The sequence below is a fragment of the Thunnus maccoyii genome, chromosome 18 (assembly GCF_910596095.1).
Source record: "Thunnus maccoyii chromosome 18, fThuMac1.1, whole genome shotgun sequence".
Lineage (NCBI taxonomy): Eukaryota > Metazoa > Chordata > Actinopteri > Scombriformes > Scombridae > Thunnus > Thunnus maccoyii.
The window spans coordinates 24,491,034-24,519,010 of NC_056550.1; the positions used below are offsets into that span (position 1 = coordinate 24,491,034).

A 27,977-nucleotide genomic window follows, 5' to 3' on the forward strand; every position below is an offset into this window, starting at 1 on the left:
GCCCTCCCTGTTGTCACCCTGTTGCCCTCCAGCCACTGGAACTTTTATCTTACAGTATATCCTCTCTCCGCCCCTCTACCCCCACCTCTCTCACACACACATTCACAAAACTGCCCTGTCCATCATCCCCCCCACCCCCCCAAGCACTCATTTCTCGCATGCCAGCTTGAGAGGAAAGACCCCCCTCCTAACGAACCGAGTAGCCGTTGACCATTTCATGACGAGAGCCAATCAGACACTGCGCCTGAGCGTCCTAGACAGCTTCTCAGATAACACCTCTCACACCCAGGCCTCAAGATGATGTGCGAGGTGATGCCAACCATCTCGGAGGACGGGCGAGGCGGGGGAGGAGGCGGCTCGTCTTCCCCGGCGGGGGGCGGAGGAGGAATGGGCGGAGGGATGGGAGGCATAGGGGGCTACGGGAGCAGGGATTCTCGTGGTGGTGGTGGCGGCGGTGGAGGCGGAGGAGGAGGCGGCGGAGGAGGAGGCGGCAGTGATGAAGGAGGCAGTACGGGCAACCTGGAGTCGCTGATGGTGAACATGCTGACGGAGAGGGAGAGGCTGCTGGAGAGCCTGAGGGAGACACAGGAAAGTCTGGGGACGGCCCACCTACGTCTGCGGGAGCTGGGCCACGAGAAGGAGTCCCTCCAGAGGCAGCTGTCCATCGCCCTGCCGCAGGTATGGTGACCGAGGGGGTCGGAGAAACGATCAGGAGGTGACTGAACAGCTGCTAAGTGGATTTTGACTAGTTTTAATATCACATGATGTTCTTCACACGCACACGAACTCCTTTCTATCCCGGATTCTAACAGCGTTTTATACTTATAGGTCGTATTCATGTTTGTCAAGGTCAGATTGAAGGTGTGAATGAGGGAACATTATGTAACAAAGAAAAGTTATGTGTATTAGGCATGAAATGACAAGCTCAGTCATCCTGTGTGATGAAGGTTTTTGCACGATTAAAGGCACAGACGATAGTGCATCTTAAATATTACTCTGCATGTCAGATTAAAGGAACAGTTCACCTCAAAATGTCGATTCAATCATAAGATGAAAACTTGTCAATTCAATATTTCTAGTATGAGTTTTCCAGTATTTACATCATTATCTCTTCTGTTTGTTACAATATTGTGGACACATCCTACAGTAGCACATAGGGATGCATGTAAGGCTGCAACTAATGATTATTTTCATTAGCAATTAATCTGTCAACTATTTTCTTGATTAATCAATCAGTCGTTCGGTCTTTAAAATGTCAGAAAATAGTGATAAATGCTTGTTGGAATTTCTCAAGATCCCTTGGTGACGTTTTCAAATGTCTCGTTTTGTCCTCTCAACAGTCCAGAGTCAAAGGAAATTCTGTTTATAATCATGTTTTATGCAGAAAAGCATTAAATCATTACATCTGAGAGGCTGCAACCAGCGTATGTTTGCCGTTTTTGCTCAACAAAATGACTAAAACAATTATTAGATTGACTAATCAATTAATCAACTAATGGTTGCAGCTCTTGATACATGACTAAAGTATGAGGAAAATATACAGCAGGACATCACTTGATTTACTGTATTTATTGGGCTCATATTGCAGTTGTCTATTTACAAAACATTTGCATTGATAACAAACTGATTTAAGAACATTTCTGGTATTTTGTGCATTTATCAGAGCAGGAATTAACTACTAAGATTTAGCGTTTCAGTTTGGGAGATGATTAAAATAGAACAGATGAACTATTGGTTTGTGATTTGGTGTGTAGTCGAGGTGAACTGTTCCTTTAATTTCAGGTACTGGATTAAAACATGTTTACGTGTTGAAGTCTGTTTTAAAAGAGGGAGAATAGGCATGATAAGCTCAAAACTAGGGCTGCAAATAACAACTTATTTCCATTATCAGTTAATCTCAATTATTTTCTTGATTAATAAATTAGTTTTTTGGTCTGTAAAATGTCAATAAAAGGTGAAAAATGTCGACTAAAAGACTAAAGAAACAAGAAAAATCACAATTAAGAAGCTGGAACCAGAGAATTTTAACATTTTTCTCTAAAAAATGACTCAAAACAAATAATTGATTATCAAATTAGTTTCTGATTTATTTTCTGTTGATCAACCTTAAACCTATCAGGTGCCAACTCAGTAAAAACACAGAACTACATAAAATCATGTAAATTCACACAGTATCAACACTTTCCAGCACTTAGACAGAATATCAGTGAAGACAGCTGGTTCTGTAATTATCAATCAGCCAATAAATACACAGAAGTCAAAATAACATTCTGGATACAAACATAGAAGAAAGTGTTGAACGGTTCAGCCTGGTGGGCAGCGTGACTCAAATCCTTTACTTACTGTATGTACGACGGAAAACTGGACCGTTCAAAATCTGACCTCAGTGAAAGTAAACAAGTACTATCAGCAGAGTGTACCCTCGGATCAGAAGTACTCATAGTGAAAACTGTTCCTATAACAGTGTTGAATTATTGATGTGTTAACCTGTAAGCAGGATTTTAATGCTGTGGCCGGTCCAGGAGGCGCTGAGTCGGACTACTTTATTACTTTCTGCTGCCGGGGAGTCGAAAGTACAGCAACACGGATGAAAACCTGTCAGTTTTTGTAGATTTTGATGCTTTCAAATCAGTTGAAGGATTATTAGTATTATTATTATACTCCTCCACAGCTTCAGAAAACTATAGATCATGTTAAAAGCTCATAACAATCTAAACAACAAATTGTGATAATCATTTAATTGTAAAAAATGAAAAAATTCACACGTACCAGCTTCTCAAATCTGCATATTTTTTAGTTTTCTATGCCTGTAATCATGTTTAGAGGTGTTTTCAGCTATTTTCTAACATTTAACAATACAAACAAATAAATTAATTAAGAAAATAAGTTGTAGATTAGTTAATAATCGCCACAAAATAATTGTTAATTTAAAAATATTAAAATGAGAGATTATGCAATCATGTACACCATCAATATAAACATGACTGAGATACAGATTTTCTATTGGTTCATGTTATATTGAATGTAAACATTTACTGCAAAGTAATTAGTGACTAAAATGTACTAAAATAGAAATACTTAAGTAAAGTGTTTTTTTACTGTAAGTTGCCAGCAGTGCATATTAACAAAAGCTGCCCTAAAACCTGAAGATGACAGCAAAACGTTGCATTTCGCCTGCAGCGCAGAGGCCAATATTATCCCACATCCTGGTGCCCGAGAGCTAATCATTTTGTAATTCCACTCAACATACAAGGGCTCCATCTCTATTTTCAGGCAGGAGTCATTGTTGGATGCCCCAGGCGGCGATGATGCCTCCCTCATTGTTAGGACCTATTTTTCTCTGTCGCTACACGCCTGAAATATCAAAAATGAAACAACAGATGTAGCGGCCGCTGCGCTTTTCTAACAGAGAGTGACCGGACATTAAAAGGGGGGCCGCGTTACCTCACGGAGAAAGGCGATCGATATGATGTACACATCTGCGGGAACACACACACGTGCGCGAGATAGAGGAACACATGGAGCGCTGTGTGATACGTTCTACAGTAGATGAGTTCACCGAGTTCGTCTGTGTGTGTAGACGTTGCCAAGAGAGAAAAATAGGGGAGAGAGAGGGATGGAGAGAGCGACAGCACGGTACAGAGAGAAGAAGAAGAAGAAAAAAAAATGGTGATATGAAACACACAGAGACTAACAAATCAAGCCCATTTGCATATTGCTGCATACTAATAAGGTGGTTTCTAGAGTGTGTTTCGGATGTCGTGTATCGTGACGGAGGGGGGGGATTGAAATGAATGAAGGAGGGAGAATAGAATAGCAGGATTCAGACGGGAAGAGAGTGCAAGAAATGAAAAGTGTAAGGAGGTGAACGGCCGGCGCCGTCAGGGGAGCAGAGCGATTTGCATGGTGTATCTGACCGAAATGACGGCGATGGAAAGAGACAGAGAGGAGTCTAGAAAGTGTCTGGTATCAGCGGTCCATCTCACACCGTCTTTTTACTTGAACTAATCCCAGAATTATGGCGTCCTTTGGGGTCCGGAACATGCCATCTGCACACAGCAATTTTCTCCCTGATCCTTCCTCTGTCGTCTTTTCAAAGAAGAAGCATCCTCCACTATTTCAGCCCGGCGAGCACATCAGCGTGTTACATTACTGTACATGCTGTACTTTTTAAATGCTTTTTAAAATGTTTTTTTTTGGGGGCTGGAAGAAGGGTGTAAAGGCCTGTTTGCTTCCGTGAGGGTAAAAACTGATGGCTGTTAACACGGAGTGAAGATAACAGCAGCGGCGTGCACACATCACTGCCCTTTAATGGCTTGTTTGCATCAAGCATTTTTTTGAAAACGCACACACGACGAGGCGCACATGTTTGAGGATGGTCGTGTGCTCTGTCATGTGTGTGTCACGCCACGATCGCACATGAGCCGAGTCGAAACAGTCGGTGCATATAGTGCAGGATATAATACAGTATGCGTTCACAGTCGTGTGTTTTACTTCGCGTTGAAACATCATCTCAGCAACTCAATCTATGTGACTTGCACCTAACGTCAATCATCCTCTCTTTGTTGATTTGTCGCCATAGATACCACTTATTTACACTAAAGGCAACAGATTTTAATCATATCTATCATGTAGCTAACCACACAATTACACATAATTGGAATAAATTACACCAAATCTCAACAATTCAACTGGACTGCTGTCAAATGGAAATATACAATACACCGTGCTGGCTCTAATTCCTGCTATGCTCATGCTTGTTTAACCTCCAGGCATTCTGTTTTAATGACGGCCAAATGTACAGCCAGTCGTGGTTATTGTGCAATTAAACCAATTTCAGGTGCAACATGTGCAATAAACCCGGTGGTTAGATTTTTATATCAAGGACCGGTTTAAGACTCATGAATGAGGAGCGCTGTGGTAGACATGGCAGAGATTATACTGTACGTGCTGTCATGCTGGTTTTTTAGCGACTGGTTTTCTTTTTTCGGCCGTGGTGTAGCTGCGTTTCTGTGCATGTGTGCATGGAGGTAATGCAATGAAACCCTGCGAGGTTGAATTTGTTGAGTTTGCTAATGAAATCAAGATTTGATTTCAAACTGTTCACTGTAGGTAATTGTGTTGTGTGGGAAAATATTGGCAGTAAACTTCACAGTCCAGAGTTTTATTTCTTACGTTTGGCCGTGCATGTTTCTTATTCTTTTTGGGATCACCGGCCAAGCAAGTAGAGGTTACTTCATGCTGAGATATTTCCAGCCCAATTACCGTGGTGTTTTGTAACAAAGTTTTCGATGATTAGGACATCATTTGTTTGGTTTCAGTCCCTCTGACTCAACATTTATCGTCTCACGAGAGAGAAATCCGTTACAGGAGCAGCAGAGCAAATAAAACCAGCAGAACAGATTCAGTGCAACCTTCACTCCCCTGCTAGCCTGTTACTAATCCCTCCACCTGCAAAACCAACCAGGTAAACCAGGTTTATGGCTCTCTGAAGGCATTCTGGGAAATGAAGGAAATCACCAAAAGAGGCAGGTTAAAGGGAATGTGGGAAAGTACTTCATTACAAAATAATTTGTGGATGCATTGACCCTTTCAGTTTGATGTTTGTATGAATGTGTGTGTGTGTGGTCAGTGTGAATAAACTGCACTCATGACCTCATGCAGAAGCATTGAGTCAATAACAGCACCCTCTTGTGACCCTGCAGGAGTTTGCAGTGCTGACCAAAGAGCTGAACCTCTGCCGGGAACAGCTGCTGGAGAGAGAGGAGGAGATTGCCGAGCTGAAGGCAGAGCGAAACAACACACGAGTCAGTGCACTTCTGTGTCTGTTTAACATTATGTTCTTGTGTTTATTTGGCCGTTAATTAAAGTCCCGCTCTGATATTTTTGGCCTTCGTGTGTAAACGTCTCGAAAGATTTCACAATGTAATATGAACAGTATTCATAACGGATAGGAGGTGCACCGTGGAGAGGGGTTTTAACGTACGTGAACCGCATGTGTTTCCAGCTGCTGCTAGAACATCTGGAGTGCCTGGTGTCCCGTCACGAGCGCAGCCTGAGGATGACCGTGGTGAAGAGGCAGGCCCAGTCCCCGGCCGGGGTCTCCAGCGAGGTGGAGGTCCTGAAAGCCCTCAAGTCGCTGTTTGAGCACCACAAAGCGCTGGATGAGAAGGTTCGAGAAAGGCTACGGGTGGCTTTGGAGCGCGTTGGGGTCCTGGAGGAAGAGCTGCAGTCTTCCTCTCAAGAAGTGAGTTTCTGTGTTAGTTTGTTTTCTGTTACGCACTGATGGAGTCTCTCCTGACGGTTCTCCTCTGTGTTGTTTTAGGTGGTGTCTTTAAGGGAGCAAATCAAACGGCGGCAGCAAGGACTAGACAACGGCAAAGAGGTAATTTGATAAAGATTAGGTAAAGATGTAATTTCCACAAATGCTTAAGCTGTGTTTAGGAAATCTTGAAAAAAAAAGTAGATGCCACATAAAAGACCTGCAACATCAAGGTCTGTACAGCTGCTGGTGGCCTGTAGCCGCCACAAACAAATCACTTTTCTCCAACAGAGATAAGTAAGCTAGCTAATTATCGCCATGCAAAATCCTGCATCCAGTGCTCATACTTTTTTGTAACAGAAGAATGCTTAAAATACAAATTCACTGCAGCAGATGGGAAAAAAAGTCAATGTCAGGCAGATGTAAAGTAACAAAACTCAAATTACTTCCATCGAGAGCGGCTAAATTCAATTCAAGTCGATATGACTTGTTTAAAATCCAAAATGTTGCATAATTTCTTCCTCGCTCACTGACTGGAGTGTAGCTGGTAGCCAGCAGCGGCAGCACTGAGCGCACTGCTACCGTGCAGCACTACAGTCAGTCAGCGTGTAAGTGGTTAATGCACCATCTTGGATTTTACATGAGCTGTATGGACTTTAATGCAAAACCTTCAGAAGTTTACTTTGCACCCATCGTGCACAGACATGAAGTTTATTTATCTTGAGCGGTCGCTAAGAAGTTCACGCTCCCTCCAGTGAGGTATTTCTACATTCTCACCATGAAGGGCTTCTATGGACCGTGATACTGTATGTAATATGATACTTTATGACATATGACAGGATCCTTTATGGCCAGAGTCCTTTTCCACCAAAGTACACGCCAAAAATGTGTTTTAAAAGCCAACAAAAACAGCGCCAGAAGCGCAACCTGTAACGTAGGGTTTAGTCATTTCTACTGATCACAACTTTAATTGGGACGTATCACGCACATTTCGAGGTCTATACTTTTATTCTGCCGGCCCCGCAGGCTACGTCAACAAACAATAGCAGCTGGATTTCCTTTATGTTACCAATTCTTTACTCAAAACGAACTTCTTAAATACGTCTGTACATGTTCAAGCCCAAATCTGATCCAACGTATGCGTGTGAGCAACATGAATCAAGGAACAACCTTAGAAACAAAGGATTACAGATCAGACGGCCGTTTGTGGGCATGTGCGAACAATCTGATGTCAGTTGGATGGAAGTAGAGGGAACTTTGCAAACGGAGCCTTCAGAGCAGATTGAAGCTCCGGCTTTTGACTTAAAGGGAGCAATTTTGTGTACGTTCACCTCAATTTTTGGAAGTTTGACCATATTTAACATAGACATCCAACATTATAAGAGTAGAAAAATAACAAAGATATTATGATCATTGTTTGCAATTAAATTGTACTTGCACTCTTCATTCAGCGGCTGCCCAACGGACCTTCCTCCATCTTGGATGACGGAGAGATCGACAGGCAGAGGGAGGGCGAGATAGAGCGACAGAGGTCAGAGTTGGGCCAGCTGAAAGAGAGACTGGCCCTCATGTGCAGACAGGTACTTGATACAGGGACACTCTTATGGTCTGATGCTTTCACCAAAACAAACAAAATATCACAAGCCGGAGATGCTAACAGACAGACAATGATGTGTGCTCACTCGACCTTGTGTCCCACACTCTCGCTTCCCGTCAGGTCGGGGAGATCGAGGAGCAGCTGACGTCCGCCAGGAGGGAGCTGGCCAGATCGGAGGAGGCCAACCAGAAACTACAGAGAGATGTGAAAGAGGTGCGACTCGCCGAGCTGTTGACAGACAATAAACCGCCACTATGTGTCTGTCGCAGTGGCACAAAGAGTCTATTTTGCTCATACACAGAGATATGTAACAGTTTGCTATGGTAACAAAACCATTTGACTACTTGGCAGCAGCGGCTGCTACTGTACGCACAGGAGCAGCCTCTACCCTGTAGCCATGGTGACAGTGCCAGTGGTAGAGCTGCAGGCGTTTTTTTTTTTCCTCGCATGGCTGACGCCTCGTTAATCAGTCAGCGTGCTGGTAGCTGATTGAAAGGTGGGGAGTGTTTTGGAACGTGAGGTAGACGAGACAGTTTACTCAGCAAACCTTCCTCCCTTTGTGTTTCCTTCCAGCCGAACTGCTTTTCTTCGGTTTATCCTCTTTAACCTCCCGTCTCGCTCTCTCCCTCTCCGTCTCATGGACTTGTGCAATAAGTGGGTGCTTCTGAAATATGTCAACAAGAATTATTAACTAGTCATCATCATTCTTCAGCCAATAGCTGTTCAAACCCAGTGAATTCCCTTTGATCAACTCCTACTTACAAGCTTGACATTTGCCCTCTCTCTGCTTTCTCTGTCTGGTCTCCTTTCTTTTCTATTTCTGCGTCAGAGTCAGAGTTACACACACCTTTTTTTTTTTTTTTTAAATCTCATAGGCACTCTGTCAAAGGGAAGACATGGAGGAGAGAATCACCACATTAGAACGCAGGTTTGTGTTTTCCCTCCCGTGGTCTTGAACTCTCAGACATTGCCTTCTTCTAAATTGTTCTCCGCTCACTGCTCTGCTCTGTCTGTTTGCTGTTTTAATCCGGTTTGCAGGTACCTCAGTGCCCAGAGGGAGGCGACGTCTCTCCATGACATAAAAGATAAACTGGAGAACGAGCTGGCCAGCAAAGAGTCTCTCTACAGACAGGTGGGAAAAGTCTCTTTCATACCTGTGTGTGTGTGTGTGTGTGTGTGTGTGTGTGTGTGTGTCCATGTCTCTGCTCTTGATTGGCAACTTGGCCTCGTTGTACGTTGGCACAAAGACTCCTAGTCTCACCTCCGCTCCCTCTCATCCTGTCTTCTTGCAGAGCGAGGAGAAGAACCGGCAGCTTCAGGAGCGTCTGGATGATGCCAAACAGAAGTTGCAGCAAACCCTGCAGAGGGCTGAGACGCTGCCTGAGATCGAAGCCCAGCTCGCCCAGAGAGTGGCAGCACTCAACAAGGTGAGTGTGTGTGTGTGTGTGCGTACCTGCAATCATACCAACACAGTTATAGATTTGAAAAAGTGTCATAAACCTCCCCCCTCCCCTCCCAATGTGTTTTTATGTAATGAAATTAAAATAGCAGTACAGCAATATGTGCACAGACACATTTGCATGAATGTGTGTGTGTGGGCATGTGCGGGCGTGTAGGCTGGTGCAGGCATGATTATGTGTGTGCGCGCGCGCGTGTGTGTAGGTGTTTGTGTGCATTCATGCATGAATGAAACAGAACATGAGATGTCAAATGACAGATGAATATCAAATATTTTCACCAAGAGGTGCCAGTTAGCAAACAATCTGAGATGAAAGCCAGCGCAGGGCAGCAGGTTTGATCCTTGGGCGCTCGACACGTCAGGAACTGTACACCGCACAAACACATTATGACTGATGTAATTGCTCAGGTGTTAACCTTTAGCATGCTTGCCTTGTCACTCATGCCAATCAAAAAAAACAAAAAAAATATTACATTCACTCTCCTGTAGAGCCCCAATATTGGCCTATCACAGATATACGAGTATCAGCATATATGTCATATATAGGCAACATTTTATATATATTTGATCCTTTTTCTTAATTCAAGCTTAATGTATACATACATGTTATTTTTGTAGTATGTGTTTTTTTTATTTGTAGTAATTTACAATTCATTTACAAGTCATTTTATGCAATTAAGTTAATTATTAACTGTAAAATATCCAGCGTCCGTTACATATCTGTGGAATCATTGCAAAAAATGGTGTGTTTATGTGTATAATCTGTATATATAAGATGATGTATTGATTTGCTCCCTAATATCAGTATTGGCATTGGCCCCAAAAACCCAGCATCAGTCTGATCCTACTCTCATGTCAGCAGCTACACTTACCTCTTTTACATGTTCAGGCAAGATGGCTTCCCACGGAAATATAGGACTAATACCCAGAGAGACGCAGACAAACAAACTTCCCTATTACGCTTTGATCTGTACAGGCATGTCACTAATTGGTAGACTCTGTCAACAAGCTGCCTTCCTTTTGTGTTAATCTGTATCAGTGCGGGAACACGGTTCACGCTCTAGCTTCCTCGCTTCCTTCCTCTCTCCGATCATTCAGGCGGAGGAGCGTCACGGCAACTTCGAGGAGCGTCTGCGGCAGATGGAGGCGCAACTGGAGGAGAAGAACCAGGAGCTACAGAGAGTGAGTCATGCCCGCTTATCTCTCTTTCTCTCTTTTTCTGTTTTTTTTTCATCCTCCCCCTCTTTTCGTGCCGTTCCTTTGTCGGGCTTTACGCAGCACAAAGGCGCACTAATTTTCTAAACCCTCTATTTGACCGTGCACGTTCAGATAGAAATCTTCGCTCTCTGTCAAACAGAATGGTTGTTATTAATTCTCCCCCCCCACCCTCCTCTTCTCTCCCTCCTCACACTCATCTTTTTTTTCCTCCTCCTTTCCTCCGCTCTCACCCGTCTCTCACTCTCTCTCTCTCTCCCCCTCAGGCGAGGCAGAGGGAGAGGATGAACGATGAACACAACAAGCGTCTCTCCGACACGGTGGACAAGCTGCTGTCTGAGTCCAACGAGAGGCTGCAGCTCCACCTGAAGGAGAGAATGGCCGCCCTGGAGGAGAAGGTGACCCGCTCAGACATCTCCTCGTTTTTATCTAAACGTGGTAAAACCGAGGATTCGTCCCTTTTATCCAGACGAACTCCTGGTGTCGGGTATGCGTGCCCTCCAGGAAGTGACCAGTTAAAACTTGAGTGAATTCCAAACAGCAGCGAGCGCTTCGTCCACACACAGCTGGATTCACAACAGATCCTTTTCTGTCTCTTGTTATCCCCAGGGATCACTATTTATCTGTTTTGGGGTAAACCAACAATCAATCAATCAAGCTTTATTTGTATCGCATCTTTCGTACCGATTAGCACAATTCAAAATGCTTTACCGATGACTGACAAGCTGTTTATTGGAAAATGTAATAAAATAAAACAGAACCAGATAAAACGGATAAACAACAATGACGAATAAAGTTAAAGTTTATTTATTTGAAGTGTAGAATCACACCAGGGCGTCTCAATACACTTTACAGCAGTAAAACAATATTAAAAAAATCGAGGAGAGACAACACACACACACACACAAAAAACAGATAGATAAATAGAAAGATACATTTTGGAAATAGATAAGAGGGTATAAAATATTTTAAAACATTAATACAATAAATTTAAGGATTAAATTGAGTAAATAATGGCTGTAAAATATTGTAATCAAAAGCCAGGCTAAAGAGGTTTTTAAAGCGGCTATAATCTATATTTTTCATAATAACAATGTATGAAATAACAGATTGTAATGTGTTGGTCGTGGCTCATAGTGATGAACCTACAGAGACTTATCAGTGACTCTGCAGCTCCTCTCAGCTCTACGGAGCTTTATAGTGAGTTTCAGCTCGTTGTTTATCCGTCCGGCTGCAACTTTACTGTTTCGGTTCACTCTCAGCGCTCTCATAGCGTCATTTTCAGAGAAAAAGCTGTAAAAAGCCACCGTACACTACCTGCTCAGCACCAAACGGCAAACAGACACAGTTAGCTGTAGACTAGCTGGTGAACATAGTGGAGCATTTAGCAGCTAGAGAGTCAGATATTTCCCTCAGGAGTTGATAGAGAGCAGAAACAGAGCTTAAAGAGAGTGAATATTGGACTTACATTCAGCAGGTGGACAGAAACACGACTCTAAATGAATGATAATGTTGCTGCGTAACAGCTGGATGTGGAAAACAGGTCGTTCAGGAAGAGAAACGGCTGCACTTCAGTGATATTTTTGAGGTGATAAACCTCCCATGAGCCGAGGTTTCCGGCCTACTGGCTCGGGGATATAAGTCCTCGTGAAGTTCACTTTGTGACCAGTTTGTCTACATATAATACAAATATTTGGGTGAAAAAATGGATTTCAAAAATTTAAATAAATTAAATAAAAGTACAGTTTAGAGAACTACCACCTCACAGTTCTGTTTGTTTCCATCATTTTGGTAAATACAGCACCCATCCCCTTGAATGGAAGAGTGTGTCCAAACTTTTGACTGATACTGTAATTAACAGCTTATTTGCACCTTCAATTTATATTTCTCTAGTTTTTATTACTGGAAGGAGTCATCACTGCTAAAAGGGATTATGTGTACTGTAAACAGTAACTTTCGAAAGCGCATAGATATGAAATGTTGCTGAAAACTTTTACTTTGCTTTGTGTCGTTTACTGGCTGATTTCCTTTGTGTAGCAACATGTGGAGTGATGTTTTCCTGTGTAGCTCGGTGACGTTGCCTCCCAGTTTGAACACATCTTATCAAGAATAAACTGTTGTTATTTTACAGTAATAAAACTTCTAATTCTTCCTCACCCAGAATGCCCTATCTGAGGAACTTTCCAACATGAAGAAACTCCAGGATGATCTCTTGGCAAACAAGGTGACTGTATCTCCAGGCTTCATTCTTTGTTGAAGCTAGAAGACATATGCTCCCTTTTTTTTTTTTTTTCACCAACTCTCTCTTTCTCTCTTTTAACTCCCAGGACCAGCTCATAGCGGAGCTGGAGAGGATTCAGCTGGAGTTGGATCAGTTGAGAGCGAGGCCCGGGGGCTCTTACTCCAGGTTTGTGCCGTTTAGCCACGTAGAAAGGAAAGTCCATCCATTTTTGAAAGTTTTCTCGACTGACTGTAAAGACGGGAGACGTTTTATCTGTCATCTTGTGAGTCATTGTAGATAAATCATTCGATGTCGGAGGCGTTTAACGCTGTCAGCACTCGCAGGGCTGTTACAGCGTTGATATGTATACAAGCTCAACCACACGTGCATGACCCAACTCTCTAATTCTCACTTTCTCATCTGCATGTCTTGACTCTTTCTCTTAAAGCCCTTTGTAGACCTGTTAATGGGAATATGATGCGCTATTTGAAGTCAAATCATTAGTTTTCTTCATATATCATACTCTTCTTATTGTTTTATATTGAATGTACCATTTAATTATTTAATTTCAGGTTGATTTAGGGACATATTTTCTATTTATTTAGCCTTTTTTCACACATATTTTTCATATCTTACCACATCCCTTATCTACCCCGCGGGGGATAATTAATGTTTTATCTTATCTCGTATTGTCTCTCTCTTTCCTCCTTTCTCTCCAGTCGCTCTCTCCCAGGTAGCGCTCTGGAGTTGAGGTATTCCCACGGAGGCGGGTCCCTCCCGACAGGCTCCACCACACATCTGGATCCCTTTGGTAACGCCTCCGCCGGGGGCGTGGTCAGGCGAAGTCACCGGGCCCGTTGGAGCTCCGCCCGGGAGGATTCTACGAAGGTGAGAATCTAACGTCCCGAACGCCCACCACAAGCCCAGATTCATTTTCATGCATCTGCAATGTTGGACTTTTTTATGAATCAGTATGTTATTATTACACAGGAACAATTGACAAATTTATTTAACATTACAAAGTAGGAAAATATGTTTCCTCCAAACAGCAATTTTCTCATCACTCAGTAAAATCAGTTTTAGGGTTTCCACTGGAAAAAAGTAAGCTTTTTTTTGCATCTCTTATGCAAGTTAGTTAAAGGATAGGTTCACAGATTTTCAGTCTTTCTTAAAACAATAGTCAGGTGCCCACATTTACATTAAAACAGACTTTTCTCGCTGTAATCAAGCAAAAATGTATCTAAAAGTTTATCTGAAGATAATATGAGGCTTCAGCCATCTGAGTTAGTCAAATAAAGTGGATATCTTCCAGAGGTACAATCTTTTAGTAAAAATAATTCCCTCTCTGTCAGTGTTTTCCTGTTCTGCTGCAGTGGAAGGATCATAACAAAAAGAAAGAATTTGGCACTAAAAAGACAGTAACTTTGAAAGATATCCACTCGATTTGACTCATAATAAGAGATAAACTTTGCACAAAATGAGGACTGTGGATTTTGTCCCCCATCACTTACATTTTAAGGTCATTATGAAGGGATCTTCTAACGGTCAGTATGAAGAGGAGGAATGATTACAGCAAGAAAAACATGTTTCAGTGTTCATTTGGGCTCCAGACTGTTGTTTTAGGACAGACTTGTAAAATTGCGAACCTGTTCTTCAAGTGTGAGCTGACGAATCAACACTAAGATGTAGATGAATGAGAAAAAATCTAAACGAGGTTGGGATCTAGTTTTTGGATTATTTTCCCATATCTGTCACTTGCAGGTTGATGATATTACATTTATCCTGATCTTCTGTGACTATCATATAATCAATTACTGGGGAAACAACAGTGCTACTTTCAACACTGATCACCAGCGTTTCTAAAAATAGATTTAGTCTAGAAACACGTGTGAATGATAAGTATTTGAGAGCGGGATGTATTACTCTGTGTGCAGTATCCAGACTGGGAGAGCGGGGCTCTGCTGGGGACCGGGTACGAGCCTGGCGTCGATGTGGGTTGCTCCGACGACGAGGACGACGGGGAGCATCGGTTCGGCTCCGAGCTGCTGTCCCCGAGCGGACAAACGGATGTGCAGACTCTGGCCATCATGCTGCAGGAACAGCTGGAGGCCATCAATAAGGAGATCAAGTAAGGAAGGGCGGCAGCACTCAACAGCTGGATGGACACAAAGAGGGAGGGAGGGAGTCAGCAGTCTGATACAACACCATCACATACTACAGCCTCAGAAATAAACACATCAATACTCTCTGACACTGTTTACACAAAACCGAACATTATAAATTTCACAGTGGTTGGATCAGTTGCAGGGCTGTTTAGTTGGATTGCTTTAGATAGTTCAAGTGTACCTAATAAAATGATACTCAGAGTCCAGAAACTCTAATTGTCTTCCATCTGTGCTCTCGGAAACAGGAGCAGCCTTTTTTAATCTCTCTATTCGCTGTCACCGCTTGGCACAACATTAAAAGAACTAGTTCTGAAATGAGAAGTAATTAAATAATCAAACTTAATAATAGTCATTTATCAAGTAAAACTACTAAACATTTCCAAATTAGCGTTTTTTCTCTGTTTTATATCAATGTAAAATGAAAACCTTTGGAGTTTTTTTAAATGTTGGTGACACAAAATATGAAGTTTGACATGATGGGCTCTTGTAACAAATGATGGAGATTTTGTTATTGTTTCTGACAATTAGACAATTTTTAGTTCACCTGCAGCTACAAGAGATTGATAGAATAGTTAGACATTTGGGAAATGTTCGTTTTTTGTGCCAAGTGTTAGATGAGAAGATTTATATCTCTCTCATGTCTGTAAATACTGTCTGTAGCTGCAGGCAGTAGCTGGTTAGCATAGCTTAGCGCAAAGACTGGAAACAGTGAAGCAGCTAGTCTGGCTCCGTCCAAAGTAAAAAAATAGTGCGTACCTGCACCTCTAAAGCTCACTAATTAACATGTTGTATCTTGTTTGTTTAATCCGTACAAAAACTGAAGTGTAAAAACATCAATTTGCCGCTTTACGGAGGGTTATGTGTCAGACAAGCCGGGACCAGTAACCTTCCTGGAGTTTCTGGTGGTTGCCTAGCCCTTGTAAAACATGCAACGCCGTTTTTTGCATAGATTAAAGAAACAAGACATTAGGTGTTAATTAGTGAGCTTCAGAGGTGCAGGTACGCGCTATTTTTTACCTTTGGACAGAGCCAGGCTAGCTGTTTCCAGTCTTTCTGCTAAGCTATGCTGTTGGCTATAGCTACATGTTTATCGTACATATATGCCAGAAGTATCCTAAGAAAACGAATTAGCATATTTCCCAAAAAATGTTGAACTATTCCTTTAAGTCTGTTCAGATTTCAGGATGAACTACATATCAGTATTTTAATGTTATCATCCAAATGTTTCAGTCCTCTCCCTCCTCTGTTTTTCACCCCCCACGTTTAAAACCAGACTGATCCAGGAGGAGAAGGAGAACACAGAGTTGCGGGCCGAGGAGATCGAGAGCCAGGTCAGCATCCCTCCGTCCTCCCTGGGGAGAGACAGCACAGGACGGGGCTTCATCCCCTCCTCCATCACATCCTCCACCCTGGCCTCCCCCTCTCCCCCCAGCTCTGGACACTCCACCCCTCGTCTGCCCCACTCCCCGGCCCATGAGACCGATAGACAGGTACCGCTGGAATGTAGAGAAGAATGCTTATTCCTGTACTTTTAACCTTTTTTTTTATCTTGCTCTGATATCCACCTCCCTGTTTATGCAAAAAAAAAACTCCTCCAGACAATGAGTCATGTAAATAAAGCATAAGTAAATCATGCAGACAGGGTCAGACAAGTTCGGTTTCTCTTCAACATCATGTTAGATTGGCCAAGACTACTTCAAGTAACTTTCAGCGTGGTATGACTGGTGCCAGACACACTGGCCCAGCAATCCAGAGATATGTGAATAGACTATAAAAGATGGTGCAATAAGCAAAAAAACATGCAGTCAGCAGTGATTGCAAAACTGAATATGTGGATGTGCAAGATTCAGGATAAAACTGCAAGAACTGTTCAAGCTACAAAGGGGGAGATATAGATGGATGTCACATAAAACAACTTAAGACAGTAATGGAGCTCCACAAATATTCTATATCAGTTGACATGAGTTGCAGGAAACTATAACGGCTTCCACTCCTATCAAGAACAAAAAGGTGAGGGTAGAAATGGGGTACGGTTACCAAAATAAGACAATAGAGAAATGGTAAAAGGTAACATCCAATCCCACTTTCTATTCATATGGTAAAAATGAGGAGTAAAAAGCATAAAGAGAAATGGATGTAGGTGACTTATCAGGAGTAATAAAGTTGGTATTATTTTCTCGGTTTGCTGGACCCAAATTAGTACCAAATGAGCATCATCTGAATGCTACAGTATACCCAAACATTGTTGACATGACACAAACACTGATATGATTAATCAACTATCCAATAAACAGAAAAATTAGGATTTCAGTCGGCAACTCATTAGTACTTAGCTCATGTTTCCTCTTCGCTCTTTCATTCAATAAAAACAATTTAGTTGGAATTTTCCAAGGAAAATATGAACTGTTCCTGTGCAGTACTTATCCAAGCTAGCTGAGAACAAAAAGAATCTGAATGAGGTGAGATCTAGTTTTTGGATCATTCAGTTACATCTGTTTAATAAAAAAAAACACATATTTATTCATTATATGAGAAGGTTAAACAATTGCGATTACACCCTCACAAATGGGTTTTTAACTTTTGGTCGGACTAAAAATGGATTGTGTGCTATTATCTTAAGATCCAGGCAGGAACATGACAACGAATTAAGGGAATTATAGCCCTAATTTGGCTTATCGAGTCGATCTACTCGGCAGATATCAAGTATCATTTCAGCTGTTCACGAAAAAAATGGCTCCTAGTTAAGCTAGTTAGACGTACCATCCAATGTGCAGAAATATTTGTTGAATTTTTCGTCATTAAAAGGTTTATGATCCATGTTTCAGAACAACAAAGACGACGATCGGTCTCTCGCTCTTCTTGACTCTACGCCTCCTCCGACTCCTCGTGCTCTGCGATTGGACAGGATGACCCTCACCCATCCGGGCGCCATGCTTGACGACCCCCGGGAGTTCCGCAGGTAAGAAAGCCTGCACATAAGATCTATCAGATGTAATGCTTTTGACGTGTTAGGGGTTTTTACCCCAGTGTTTTCTCTTCTCCGTTCCAGCCTCTCAGCAGATGGCAGCAGTTCCAACAGCAGCCAAGATTCTCTTCACAAGTCCAGCAAGAAGAAAAGCATCAAGTCTTCCATCGGTCGGCTTTTTGGAAAGAAGGAGAAAGGGAGGATGGGCCAACCTGGGCGAGATGGATCTGCGTCTCTTGGTAAACAGATGGAGGATAAGGGAGGGATAACATTGACTGTATATCAATAATCCACACTGTCAGTATTTTCATTTAAACATGTTTGAGCTGCTCTGGCTCTGAGTTATTCTTATGTGTGGTTCCTGTAGTTCTTGTGATGTTTGACCTCTTTGGTTCTTCCAGCATCTACACCTTCTGAGGACCTGGCCTCTGGAGACCCTATGGGGATGAACAAGACTGGGACTTTGGGTCCAGCAGATAAAGACCGCCGCAGCAAGAAGAAGTGAGCGCCAGGAAATTGTGTTCCCTGTTTTTTTTTTCCATTTGGTTCCCTGATTTAGTTTTTGTTCTCTCACAACCACAAACATCTATAACTCTTCTTCTTACCAGGCATGAGCTACTGGAAGAAGCATGTCGCCAAGGACTTCCCTTTGCATCTTGGGACGGACCCACTGTTGTATCTTGGTTGGAGGTACTGTTTGGTTGCAGATTTTTGTGATTTTCAGCATTTATGTGCTGTTATGATGTCGGATGTCTACGTTAAAAACTCCAAAACTTGAGCTGAACGTATGTAAAAATGCTGCCTGCCTGTCAAAAGCCAGGGCTTCAGCCTGCTGTGAATACTCTGTTTGCAAAGTTACCTCTACTTCCTCCTTGTGATGTCATCAGATCGTCTGTGCATGCCCACAAACAGTCGTCTGTTCTGTAGTCTTTGTTGCTATGGTGGTTCCAGGTTTTTTTCCCATCATCCACTCACATATTTCAGATCTGATCTGGCTTGAACATGTACCGACATATTTGAGAAATTGACTTTTTTGAGTAAAGAACAAGAAAAGAAGTGAAATCCTACTACCATTGTTTGTTTACATAGCCTCCGGAGAAAGAGGAAGCTTCCTGAAGCTGACCAATCAGAATAGAGTGGCTTCATCAGGAGCTGAAACAGCCTGTTAAATATAGACCTGTGAATGTGCATGATACGTCCCCTTTAAGTGAAGAAAAGAATCTAAGGGAGTTAGCCGCAAAACTTGCATTCAGATAATACTTTTTCCGCATTTTATTCTTCTTTATTTCATCTGTTGTTTTCCTCCTTCCAGCTGTGGGTGGGAATGCCAGCCTGGTACGTTGCAGCCTGTCGTGCCAACGTGAAGAGCGGCGCAATCATGGCCAACCTGTCGGACACAGAGATCCAGAGGGAGATCGGCATCAGCAACCCGCTGCACCGCCTCAAACTGCGACTGGCCATCCAGGAGATGGTGTCCCTCACCAGCCCCTCTGCCCCGGCCAGCACTCGCTCTGTGAGACTCCCTGAATCAGCAACACACTGTGACCGCACATACATTTAACATACACACTCACTATAAAGTAGAAAAGAGGAATTATATCCTCAAATATATTCTCATGCCATAAAATAATCCCAGTCTAGACGGCCTTCCTATAGGATTAAAGGTAAAGATTGGAGCATGCGTTCATCAAAGTGTTGACACCTTTTTAATAACTTATCAAGGCATGTTCTCCGTGCTGAGCATGAGTGGTATGAGGTACATGTCGAAACAGATGTTTGTAGTTTTGAGATGAGTTGAAAAGTCAATGATCCTTTTGGGAAATGTGGGCGTTGTAGCAGAAGCTAATAACAGGATGCAACAAATAAAATAGTATGCAAATGAGAATGTATGATGCCAAGTAAGCATGATATGAAATGAAATACAGATTGTGTAATGTAGGAAAGAAAAAATATGAGAAATCTTTGACTGGTTGAGAGCAAGAAAGAAGACATACAGGAAAATATAAAACACCAAAGAACATGAAACATATCCTGCATGTGATAAATGTCAAAAATAATAAAAAATATCAATGTATTTTCCATAAGAGAATGGTAGTAAACTGCATAGGCACTGATAAAGTTCCACTTATTTTGCTTGCAGATAAAACTTGGCTTAATTTGCCCATTTTTTTCATGTTCTCACACAGCCACAAAGATAAACCAGATGTTGAAAAATGTAGTAAAACCGTAGCACGCAGGACATTTGTGTCTCAATTTTTGGTTTGGCTTTACTTTTCCAATTCCTCCTTCCTTGGCTTCATATTTATTTACAGCAGGAATCATATTAATGTGATGTAATGTTGAAAGTGAGCGGCCGCGTAATTCTGCTCAACAGATTTAACAGATTTATCCTATCATTTCACATAAACCTGTCAAACCTCTTGCTCATCAAAATCACCTTGGCGATGAGAAAGCCGTCTGCTGTTGTGGTCGGTTAACATCTTGTGATGTGTTTTTTTTTTTTTTGGCACCAGAAAAAACTGTACAAGCACTGATTCAGCACTTGAAACAGGCAAAGCACTATGTGGCGCTTTGCTTTTCATATCTAACAGCTTTATTTTTCTCTCGTTCACATGACCGCAGTCGACCAGTAACGTGTGGATGACCCACGCGGAGATGGAGTCTTTAAACGCTGCCACCAAGCCTCCGGTCAGTGCCTCATCTGTTTTGTCTTTTGTCTGTGAAACCCTCTTTTATGATTACTCAGTTTTTAATCATGTTTGGCGTCTAGTCTGGTCTGAATCATGTTGACGAGTCTCTCCCCTTCCTCCTCCTCCTCCTCCTCCTCCTCTCACTGTCTCTCTCTGTATTTTCTCTTTTTGTATTTCTCTTTATATATCTCTCTTTGTGGGCCCAGGCCATAGTGTTGAGCATCTTCTTCTCTCCCTCTGGTTGCTGTTTCAATGTGAACTGCTTCCAACTAATTACCCGTTCACTAACACACTGTTCCTCCCTTTGTCCTCTTTTCCTGCTGCTGCTGCTGCTGCTGCTGCTGCCGCTGCTACTGCTCCCCTCTCCTCTGCTTCTCCTCCATCATCTCTTCCATCCGTCCACCCTGTTCTCGACCCCCGCTCCCCTTTCCCTCGCCACCTCCATATCACTCTCTCTGGCTCTGTCTCTCTCTGTCTGCCTCTTCTCTTCCTCTCGGCGTCTCAGGAGCTGAAAGAGTTCAGCTGGGATCAGGTAAGGATCAACCGCACCTTTTTTTTTTGAAAAAGTCAGAATTAACACAACATGCTGAGTATCTGTCAGTAATATTATATCTCCAGCGAGACTAGACGCAGTGAGTCATGAGTCGTTGACTTGCACCACCATCACATATCAAGCCAAGCGTGATTCAGTGTTGATCATCTGCGGTTGTCCCCTTCAGATACTGGCCTATGGTGATATGAATCATGAGTGGGTGGGCAACGACTGGCTGCCCAGCCTGGGCCTGCCACAGTATCGCAGCTATTTCATGGAGTCCCTGGTGGATGCCCGTATGTTGGACCACCTGACCAAGAAGGAGCTGAGAGGACAGCTCAAAATGGTGGACAGCTTCCACAGGTAGGGCTCGGCTCCTGCGTGCCTGCTCTTGCCTCGTTCACAACCATAACTCATTTAACTTATGTTCTTGTGTCACTTATCCTGTTCTCAGTTTCACTCTGTGTGTCTGTTCACACTCTGTTGTTGTGCGTGAGTGCGGTATGGGAAATATGAAGGTGTTAAAAGAAATGTTGGCAGCGCTTCTGTTGTTGTGACAGTCTCGACGCTCAGGTGTATGTCTCCAGGCCTTATTTAAGTTCTATTTTAAAAGAGTTGATGGGTCAAAGGTGTTGGATTGTGTTAATGCTCTCTGAGTACAGGTGAGAGTGGAAACACGCCCTCTGTTAACTTGCTTCAACTGCTCACCCTCTGGCTCTTTGACCTCTCCCAGGGTTAGTTTGCATTATGGCATCATGTGCCTGAAGCGCCTGAATTACGACCGCAAGGAGCTGGAAAGGAGGAGAGAGGAGAGTGTCCACCAGAACAAAGGTGAGCTCTTTTTATCTACCATTTTCTCACCATAACGCCTCAGATGTGGGATGGTTTTGTTCCACTGATGACCCTGTCCGCCCAACTAATTTGTCTATTCATGCAGTGCTATTGTCTTGTTCAAAGCATACCTTAGTGATTACTATGTAAACCCATGCATCTATATCCAGGTTAATCATTAAAATGATTATAACTATTGTTGATCTATTATTAAAGCATACGTTTACTTCTACCTATTGCACATTATTACATACTAAAAATCTCTGGGTCAAAGTTTTACCCATTTTGGGTCCATATAGCACCAACACAATACTGGGTTAATGTTACCCAGAAAGCCACTCAAGACAAGGGGATGTTTTAACCCAGTTTTAGTTTTTTATTTTACTGTTGGGTTATTGACCCAAACTAAAGTTTGTTATAATCTGCTCTACTCTTTTTAAACTTACATGTCAAGGTTTGTTATTGATTGTTAATAACTTCTGTATCTTTTGAATATCATATGTACAACATTTTATACAAGAAACAATACATTTCTGACAGTTTTTAGGTCAAAATCATAGATAACACCTGGGTAAAGGTAAGCCAATGTTGTATTGGTGCTTTTCTGACCCAAAGTGGGCAACATTTTGACCCAGTGATTTGTGCACTTTATCTTGCTGTGGTACTTTATTAATTGATGTCTTTTTTATTAGTATTAGTATTAGTATTAGTAGAGGCAGTAGCAGTAGCATTTGCTGTACTACTTTAAACTTTTAACAAGACATTCAAAAGTATGTTTTGCTTTCTTTTACTTCTTAAACTTCTGCCCTTTGTTTCACATGAGTAGCTACACCTTAACAAGACAAAGAGCTAACAGTCATGCTAGCAGTTCTGTGGAGCTGCACAGTATGCAGTTAGCTAAATGCTAACAGCACAGTAGCGTAAACAGGGGGCACAGAGAAAATCAGGTGGGCATAGTCCATCCAAGACCTATCATACTTAATAGGTTCTGAACCGCATATGTTAACCAATATAGGCCATTAAACTATACTGGTCTGAATACATCATCAGAGGTAATGTTAGAGGCACCAAGACGAACATTAACAGCATCGTATAGCCATATACACACACAACCGACAGACACAACAGATAGCGGTACACCAGCACCAACACGCTCAGTGACGTTCAAAATGACACCTGAACATAGCCTGACCCGGCAGCCACATAAACACACACATGCACACACACACGCACACACCCAGCCGATAGACGCAAAAGCATCATTACTCAAGCGTATGGTTAAAAGTACACCAGCACCAACATGTTCAGTAACGTTAAAAATGACACCTGAACATGACGTGGCACATAAACGACACTCTATCAAAGGATGCCAGATGCCAGTTTTTATTGGCAGTTGAAAAGAGTCTTTCAACAGTAGAGCTTATTGCTATTGGGAACTTGTTGAGGAGAAACAATCGCAGGAGTAGGTGTCTGGGTTGAGAATGATGGCTGAACTTGAGCTTCCTCCTGCTCCTCACAACGTCTTTTTGTCATAAACTTAAGCAAACTGCTTTGTTTCCCCATGATTTTTACCTTAACCTACATTAAAAGCAGCTAGCTAGCGGACAGTAGGCCTCTGTTCCTCTGTGCAGCAGTGAAAGAGGACAGGCTGCTCGCTGTCTGGCATTTGTGAAATGCACCGCCACTCAAAAAACCTATCAGTATCATTTTATGGTAAACAAGAAGCAAGAAACAAGAATTGTTTTATTTTTTATTGGTCATGTAGTCAGATAATTGAAACAGTATTTATTGACTGCTTCTGAATGGGTGCTACGTGCCAGCATTAGCATGCTAACATGCTCACAATGACAAAGCTAACATCATGATGTTTACCAGATATAATTTTTTACCATGTTCACCATCTTAGTTTAGTGTGTCAGCATGCTAACATTTTCTAATTAGCACTAAACTCAAAGTACTTGAGGCTGATGGGAATTTCAGTATTGAAGAAATTAAAATTTTGACCTTTCTCTCAAAGCCACAAATGTGAACCTCATGGCGGTGATAGAGGAGGATGAGTCATCTGGATTCAGAATGTCTGTAAAAAAAAAAATTGTGTGAATCTGTCTAGTAGATATTTAATAGGATGATGGAAAACTTTGATCAGCTTCTGGCCCTTGAGGAAAAGTCAGTAAAACCAGTAGGATTCATCCTCTGTGGACCATGAATAGATCAAAGTAATGGACTGACCAACATCCATAGAAGTATGACACATGTATTTGCTTTAGCATAAAACATAAAATAAACTCAGACCCCCCAAGAAAACCCACAAACTTGATAATGGTTAAGACATTTCCTTCATTTCTTTTGAGTTCTGATGTCTCTGGAAGACGTTTTGGACCACCCCTTGGTTACAGCCCCCCTCCTCTCCTCCTTACTTAGAAAAGATTATAAGCCACAGCTTTCTAATGCAATTCGGCCGGATGAGGATTACATAAATGTCAACACGCTCAGCCATTAAACAAACCCGAAGCTCATGCTCTCCCACCGCCGTGCCTTGAGATACACATGTTGTACATTTGCAATCAGTTCATCTTGGCTGAATTCCCCAAACAAAAGAATTTCCCAAGTGAGGAAAATCTGTGAGTTTTGGACTTGTTTGATGATAAGCTTGACCTGTGCAGTTAATGTTAGACGATAAATTAGTAAATTAGAAACGTTTCGCAATTTCTCTCCATCACTCATTGATACTTAACCGGTAATATAACCGTTTCAGAAGACCATTAATAAGACCAAACAGACTCGCATGATCCATTCAGCTCGAACTTCAGGAAGTGAAAGAAACCTGATCTGGGTTATAAAAACAGCCAGAAGACATCTCGCTGTTTGCAATGGATGCTTCCCCTCCCTTCACCTTCTCTTTCTTTCCTCCCAGATGTGATGGTGTGGTCCAATGAGCGTGTGATGTGCTGGGTGCAGACTATCGGTCTGAAGGAATATGCCGACAACCTCCGTGAGAGCGGCGTCCACGGGGCTTTGCTGGCTTTAGACGACACCTTTGACTACACTGACCTGGCCCTGCTGCTGCAGATCCCCAATCAGAACACACAGGTAACTGACAGCTCATCAAAGTGCACATTTTCCACATATTTTTACTTATGAAGGGCACTACTAGTGGTCAATATCCTGTTTTTTTTTTGTAAACCAATACATCAGTTAAATTTATTACCATCTTCTGAGCCTCAAGCAGGAGCAGGTACGGTAAGTAACCAAAAGCCTTTAAGTTAACTGGCCTCATTTGATCCATTGGGGTTAAAACAGTCTTGGTTTGATGCATTTATGCTGTTTAAACATGAACTAATGAACGCCAGCAGAGCAGACCTGTACTGAAAATGTGTCATCTGCAAATAGTTCAAACTAATCTCAAAGCTCTACATCACCTCTTTTCCTCCAGGCCAGACAGCTCCTGGAGCAAGAGTACAACTCCCTCATCTCCATGGGAACCGAGAGACGACCTGATGAGGTCAGCATGCTAATCAGCTGGAAAAAGATAAAAATACATAGGATGCTTCTCATTAGTCTTAAATGTCTCCTCGTTTCCCTCCCTCGTGTTTTATGCAAGGAAAAGATGTGAGGAAAAAGGAATCGAGGAAACACGGTTTTAGTCACATGAGACGTTCTTTTCTTCTTCTAAAGACAGCAGCTGTCAGTCTACAGGTGTTAACAGCTCTTTAGCATCTTTTGATGCCTTGATGGAGTTTCTGTTAGCAGAGATTATGTGATGATCTGTCCAAATAATAATAATAAGAGTGCGCTGTCCAACATGACGAAAGAGAAGGTGAAATATCTCTGCATCTTTCTCTTGAAATAAACTGTTTGACAAACCGATCCGTCAAAACACAGTTTGTAAAGTTACTGCTCAGATGCTCAATGCAGCCATTTACTGGCAGTAATGTGTATTAATTATCTGAGTCTGTATTTATTGATATTCTGTTTCTAAGTTCATTATTTAATAGTCAATGTTATGATGAGTATGTCTTAGTGAGTATGGAATAATTTGGCTAGTAGCTCAAGTATATACTCGAAATATACTTTGCACCCGATTTTATAGCCTCATAAAAAACGATATTTCATTCAAATGTCTGATTGTTATTTCAAATGGGAGAATGAAAAGAAAAACCTTTCTGATGAATGATGAAAGTTGTTTTATACGTCCTTTATTAATCAGACCTACAGTGAACACAAATAAAACAATTTTAACTAAATTAGGAATCAGAAAGCAAACAAAATCTAAACTTGGGAGCGATATTACACCTGAGTTGGTTCTGTTATTTGTATAAAACCACGGTGATGTAGTATGAGATCAGTCCGCTCAGCTGCAGCGTCCAAACACTACAGATTTCCAATAAAGCGGTGCATCAGTTTGATAAAAGACTGCGAAGGACGGCCTCTTGTATCCTCGCTCAGGCAGCCTCAAGGAGACATGAAAGTTAATGAGAAGCACCCATAGATTTGTCTAAGTGATGGTTTGCTTGAGCAGCCATCTTCTCGTTCACACACACAAACCCTCTCTATCTGCCAGGATGGAACTAAGACATTCACCCGCTCGCCCTCCTGGAGGAAGATGTTTAGGGAGAAAGACCTACGGGGCGTGACCTCCGACTCCGCCGAGACCCTGCCTGCTAACTTCCGTGCCTCAGCCATCTCCACGCCCTCGGTTACCCTGAGAAAAGTTCAGAGTGACGGTGAGTACGACCCGTGACCTCTGACACCTTGGCTCTCATATTCACATTTGTTCAGCTCCTCCGAGCCCTGGAGGCGCGTCTCAATTTAGACGACGGTGTGAGAGCCTGCTACTCTATATGGCATTACTCACATGAAGGGCATGACAGGAATCGGGGCAAAAGGTCTGTTGTAGCTCGGTTACAGGAGGACAGGAGGGCAAACCCCCGATCAGGTGCAACTATTCCGCAGACCTGATTATAAATGAGCCGTGTGTTTACATCTTGATTTTCTTGGAAATGAGCCTTGAACAGAAACATTTGTCTTCCAGCCAGCGTACACGTTATATAAGACACATTAAATGCAAAAGCCAGAGTCACAGGCGCAAAGCAGTTGGTTGTTTTTCATGCTACTCTGCCATTAGTTTGGCAGTGGAATTTTCAGTTTCCTTTAGCGGAGCGACTGGCAATAACAAGGAACAGACGCTTCAAAGTACAGAGGAAGACTATTATCCCTCATTCCACTTCTTAATAGGAATGCTTGTGGAAGGTCAGCGGTGTTTAAGACATTGCGGTTACGATAATAACCCCATCTGTGTCTGTCTCCCGGTCTCCAACACAGCCAACTCTGGTGCCCGGGGTGAATCTGCCTCAGTGAGGACGTACTCCTGTTGAAGGGGGCTGAGGTGAGAGCCGTCCGCCGCATTAATTAAACTTATCCAGCAGTGTTTCATCCGTGTGCGGAGACAAAAAAAACAGACAGCGCCAGGCACATTCATTGAGTCTGGTTGTTTCATGCATGTTTGTCGTAGTGGATTGGTTTGAGCCTGGGATTTTCAGTAGTTCCCCTAAGGTCATTAAGTGGTGGGTTTGGTTGGTGGGGATTTAGGTAAGAGTTGAATTAAGGCCACAGAAGCAGTGACGTGGGAGTAATGCTGTTTCTCTCCTCAGGGCGCTGACTGGATTTGGGGACTAGAGGACCCTCTCGCTCATCCACAGAGAAAGAAGCAATGAATATAACCATTTAACTTCAAAATAAATCTATCGGTCTGACCATTCTGCAATAACAGAAGCAAAGGAATAAAAGGGGGAAAATGACATGAAGAATGTATGAATGTATTTTCCGACTAGACTAGGAAGGTAGGACGGGATCAGCTGTTTTCTCTCTCTTGTCTCTCTCTTCCTGTCATTCTGTCTTTGCTCTTTCTCTCTCAGCGTGACTGTGCTGTGGGGTTAATAAAGGACAACGCCGGTGTTGGTTAGGCTTGTGCCGGTCGTGCAGGTTTCCAATCTCTTCATTCCTGTCGGTGTCTGCACACAGTCAGTATAGTTGGCAGTAT

At 42.5% G+C, this 27,977-nt stretch overlaps 1 protein-coding gene across 2 annotated transcripts; it reads left to right on the top strand.

Annotated features, from left to right (window-relative positions):
* ppfia3 (PTPRF interacting protein alpha 3) lies at positions 1-27,878 on the top strand. 2 transcript variants are annotated; one of them, XM_042393233.1, is made up of 30 exons: positions 1-678; positions 5,706-5,807; positions 6,008-6,247; positions 6,326-6,385; positions 7,714-7,842; positions 7,980-8,072; positions 8,735-8,787; positions 8,898-8,991; positions 9,152-9,286; positions 10,417-10,500; positions 10,800-10,931; positions 12,695-12,757; positions 12,861-12,940; positions 13,474-13,642; positions 14,689-14,882; positions 16,193-16,409; positions 17,745-17,878; positions 17,969-18,123; positions 18,286-18,385; positions 18,493-18,574; positions 19,197-19,397; positions 20,507-20,572; positions 21,080-21,106; positions 21,294-21,469; positions 21,840-21,937; positions 24,852-25,027; positions 25,371-25,439; positions 26,499-26,661; positions 27,260-27,323; positions 27,589-27,878. In XM_042393233.1, exons 1-29 carry the CDS (start codon positions 298-300, stop codon positions 27,310-27,312), a joined length of 3,726 nt encoding a protein of 1,241 aa, XP_042249167.1. In that variant the 5' UTR covers positions 1-297; the 3' UTR covers positions 27,313-27,323; positions 27,589-27,878. The 2 variants fall into 2 exon arrangements, with proteins under 2 accessions (XP_042249167.1, XP_042249168.1); XM_042393234.1 differs by lacking the exons at positions 21,840-21,937; positions 24,852-25,027; positions 25,371-25,439; ... (1 more) ...; positions 27,260-27,323; positions 27,589-27,878 and having other exon boundaries at positions 483-678; positions 20,781-21,106; positions 21,294-21,365.
* Positions 27,879-27,977: the final 99 nt, after the last annotated feature.

What these genes read in the sequence shown, in the direction of transcription:
- ppfia3 (XM_042393233.1), top strand. Translation starts at nt 298, where the DNA reads ATGATGTGCGAGGTGATGCCAACCATCTCGGAGGACGGGCGAGGCGGG. An exon ending in AGAACCAGGAGCTACAGAGA is followed by an intron (nt 10,501 to 10,799) that starts GTGAGTCATGCC and finishes TCTCCCCCTCAG; the next exon opens with GCGAGGCAGAGGGAGAGGAT. An exon ending in CCGAGAGACGACCTGATGAG is followed by an intron (nt 25,440 to 26,498) that starts GTCAGCATGCTA and finishes TCTATCTGCCAG; the next exon opens with GATGGAACTAAGACATTCAC.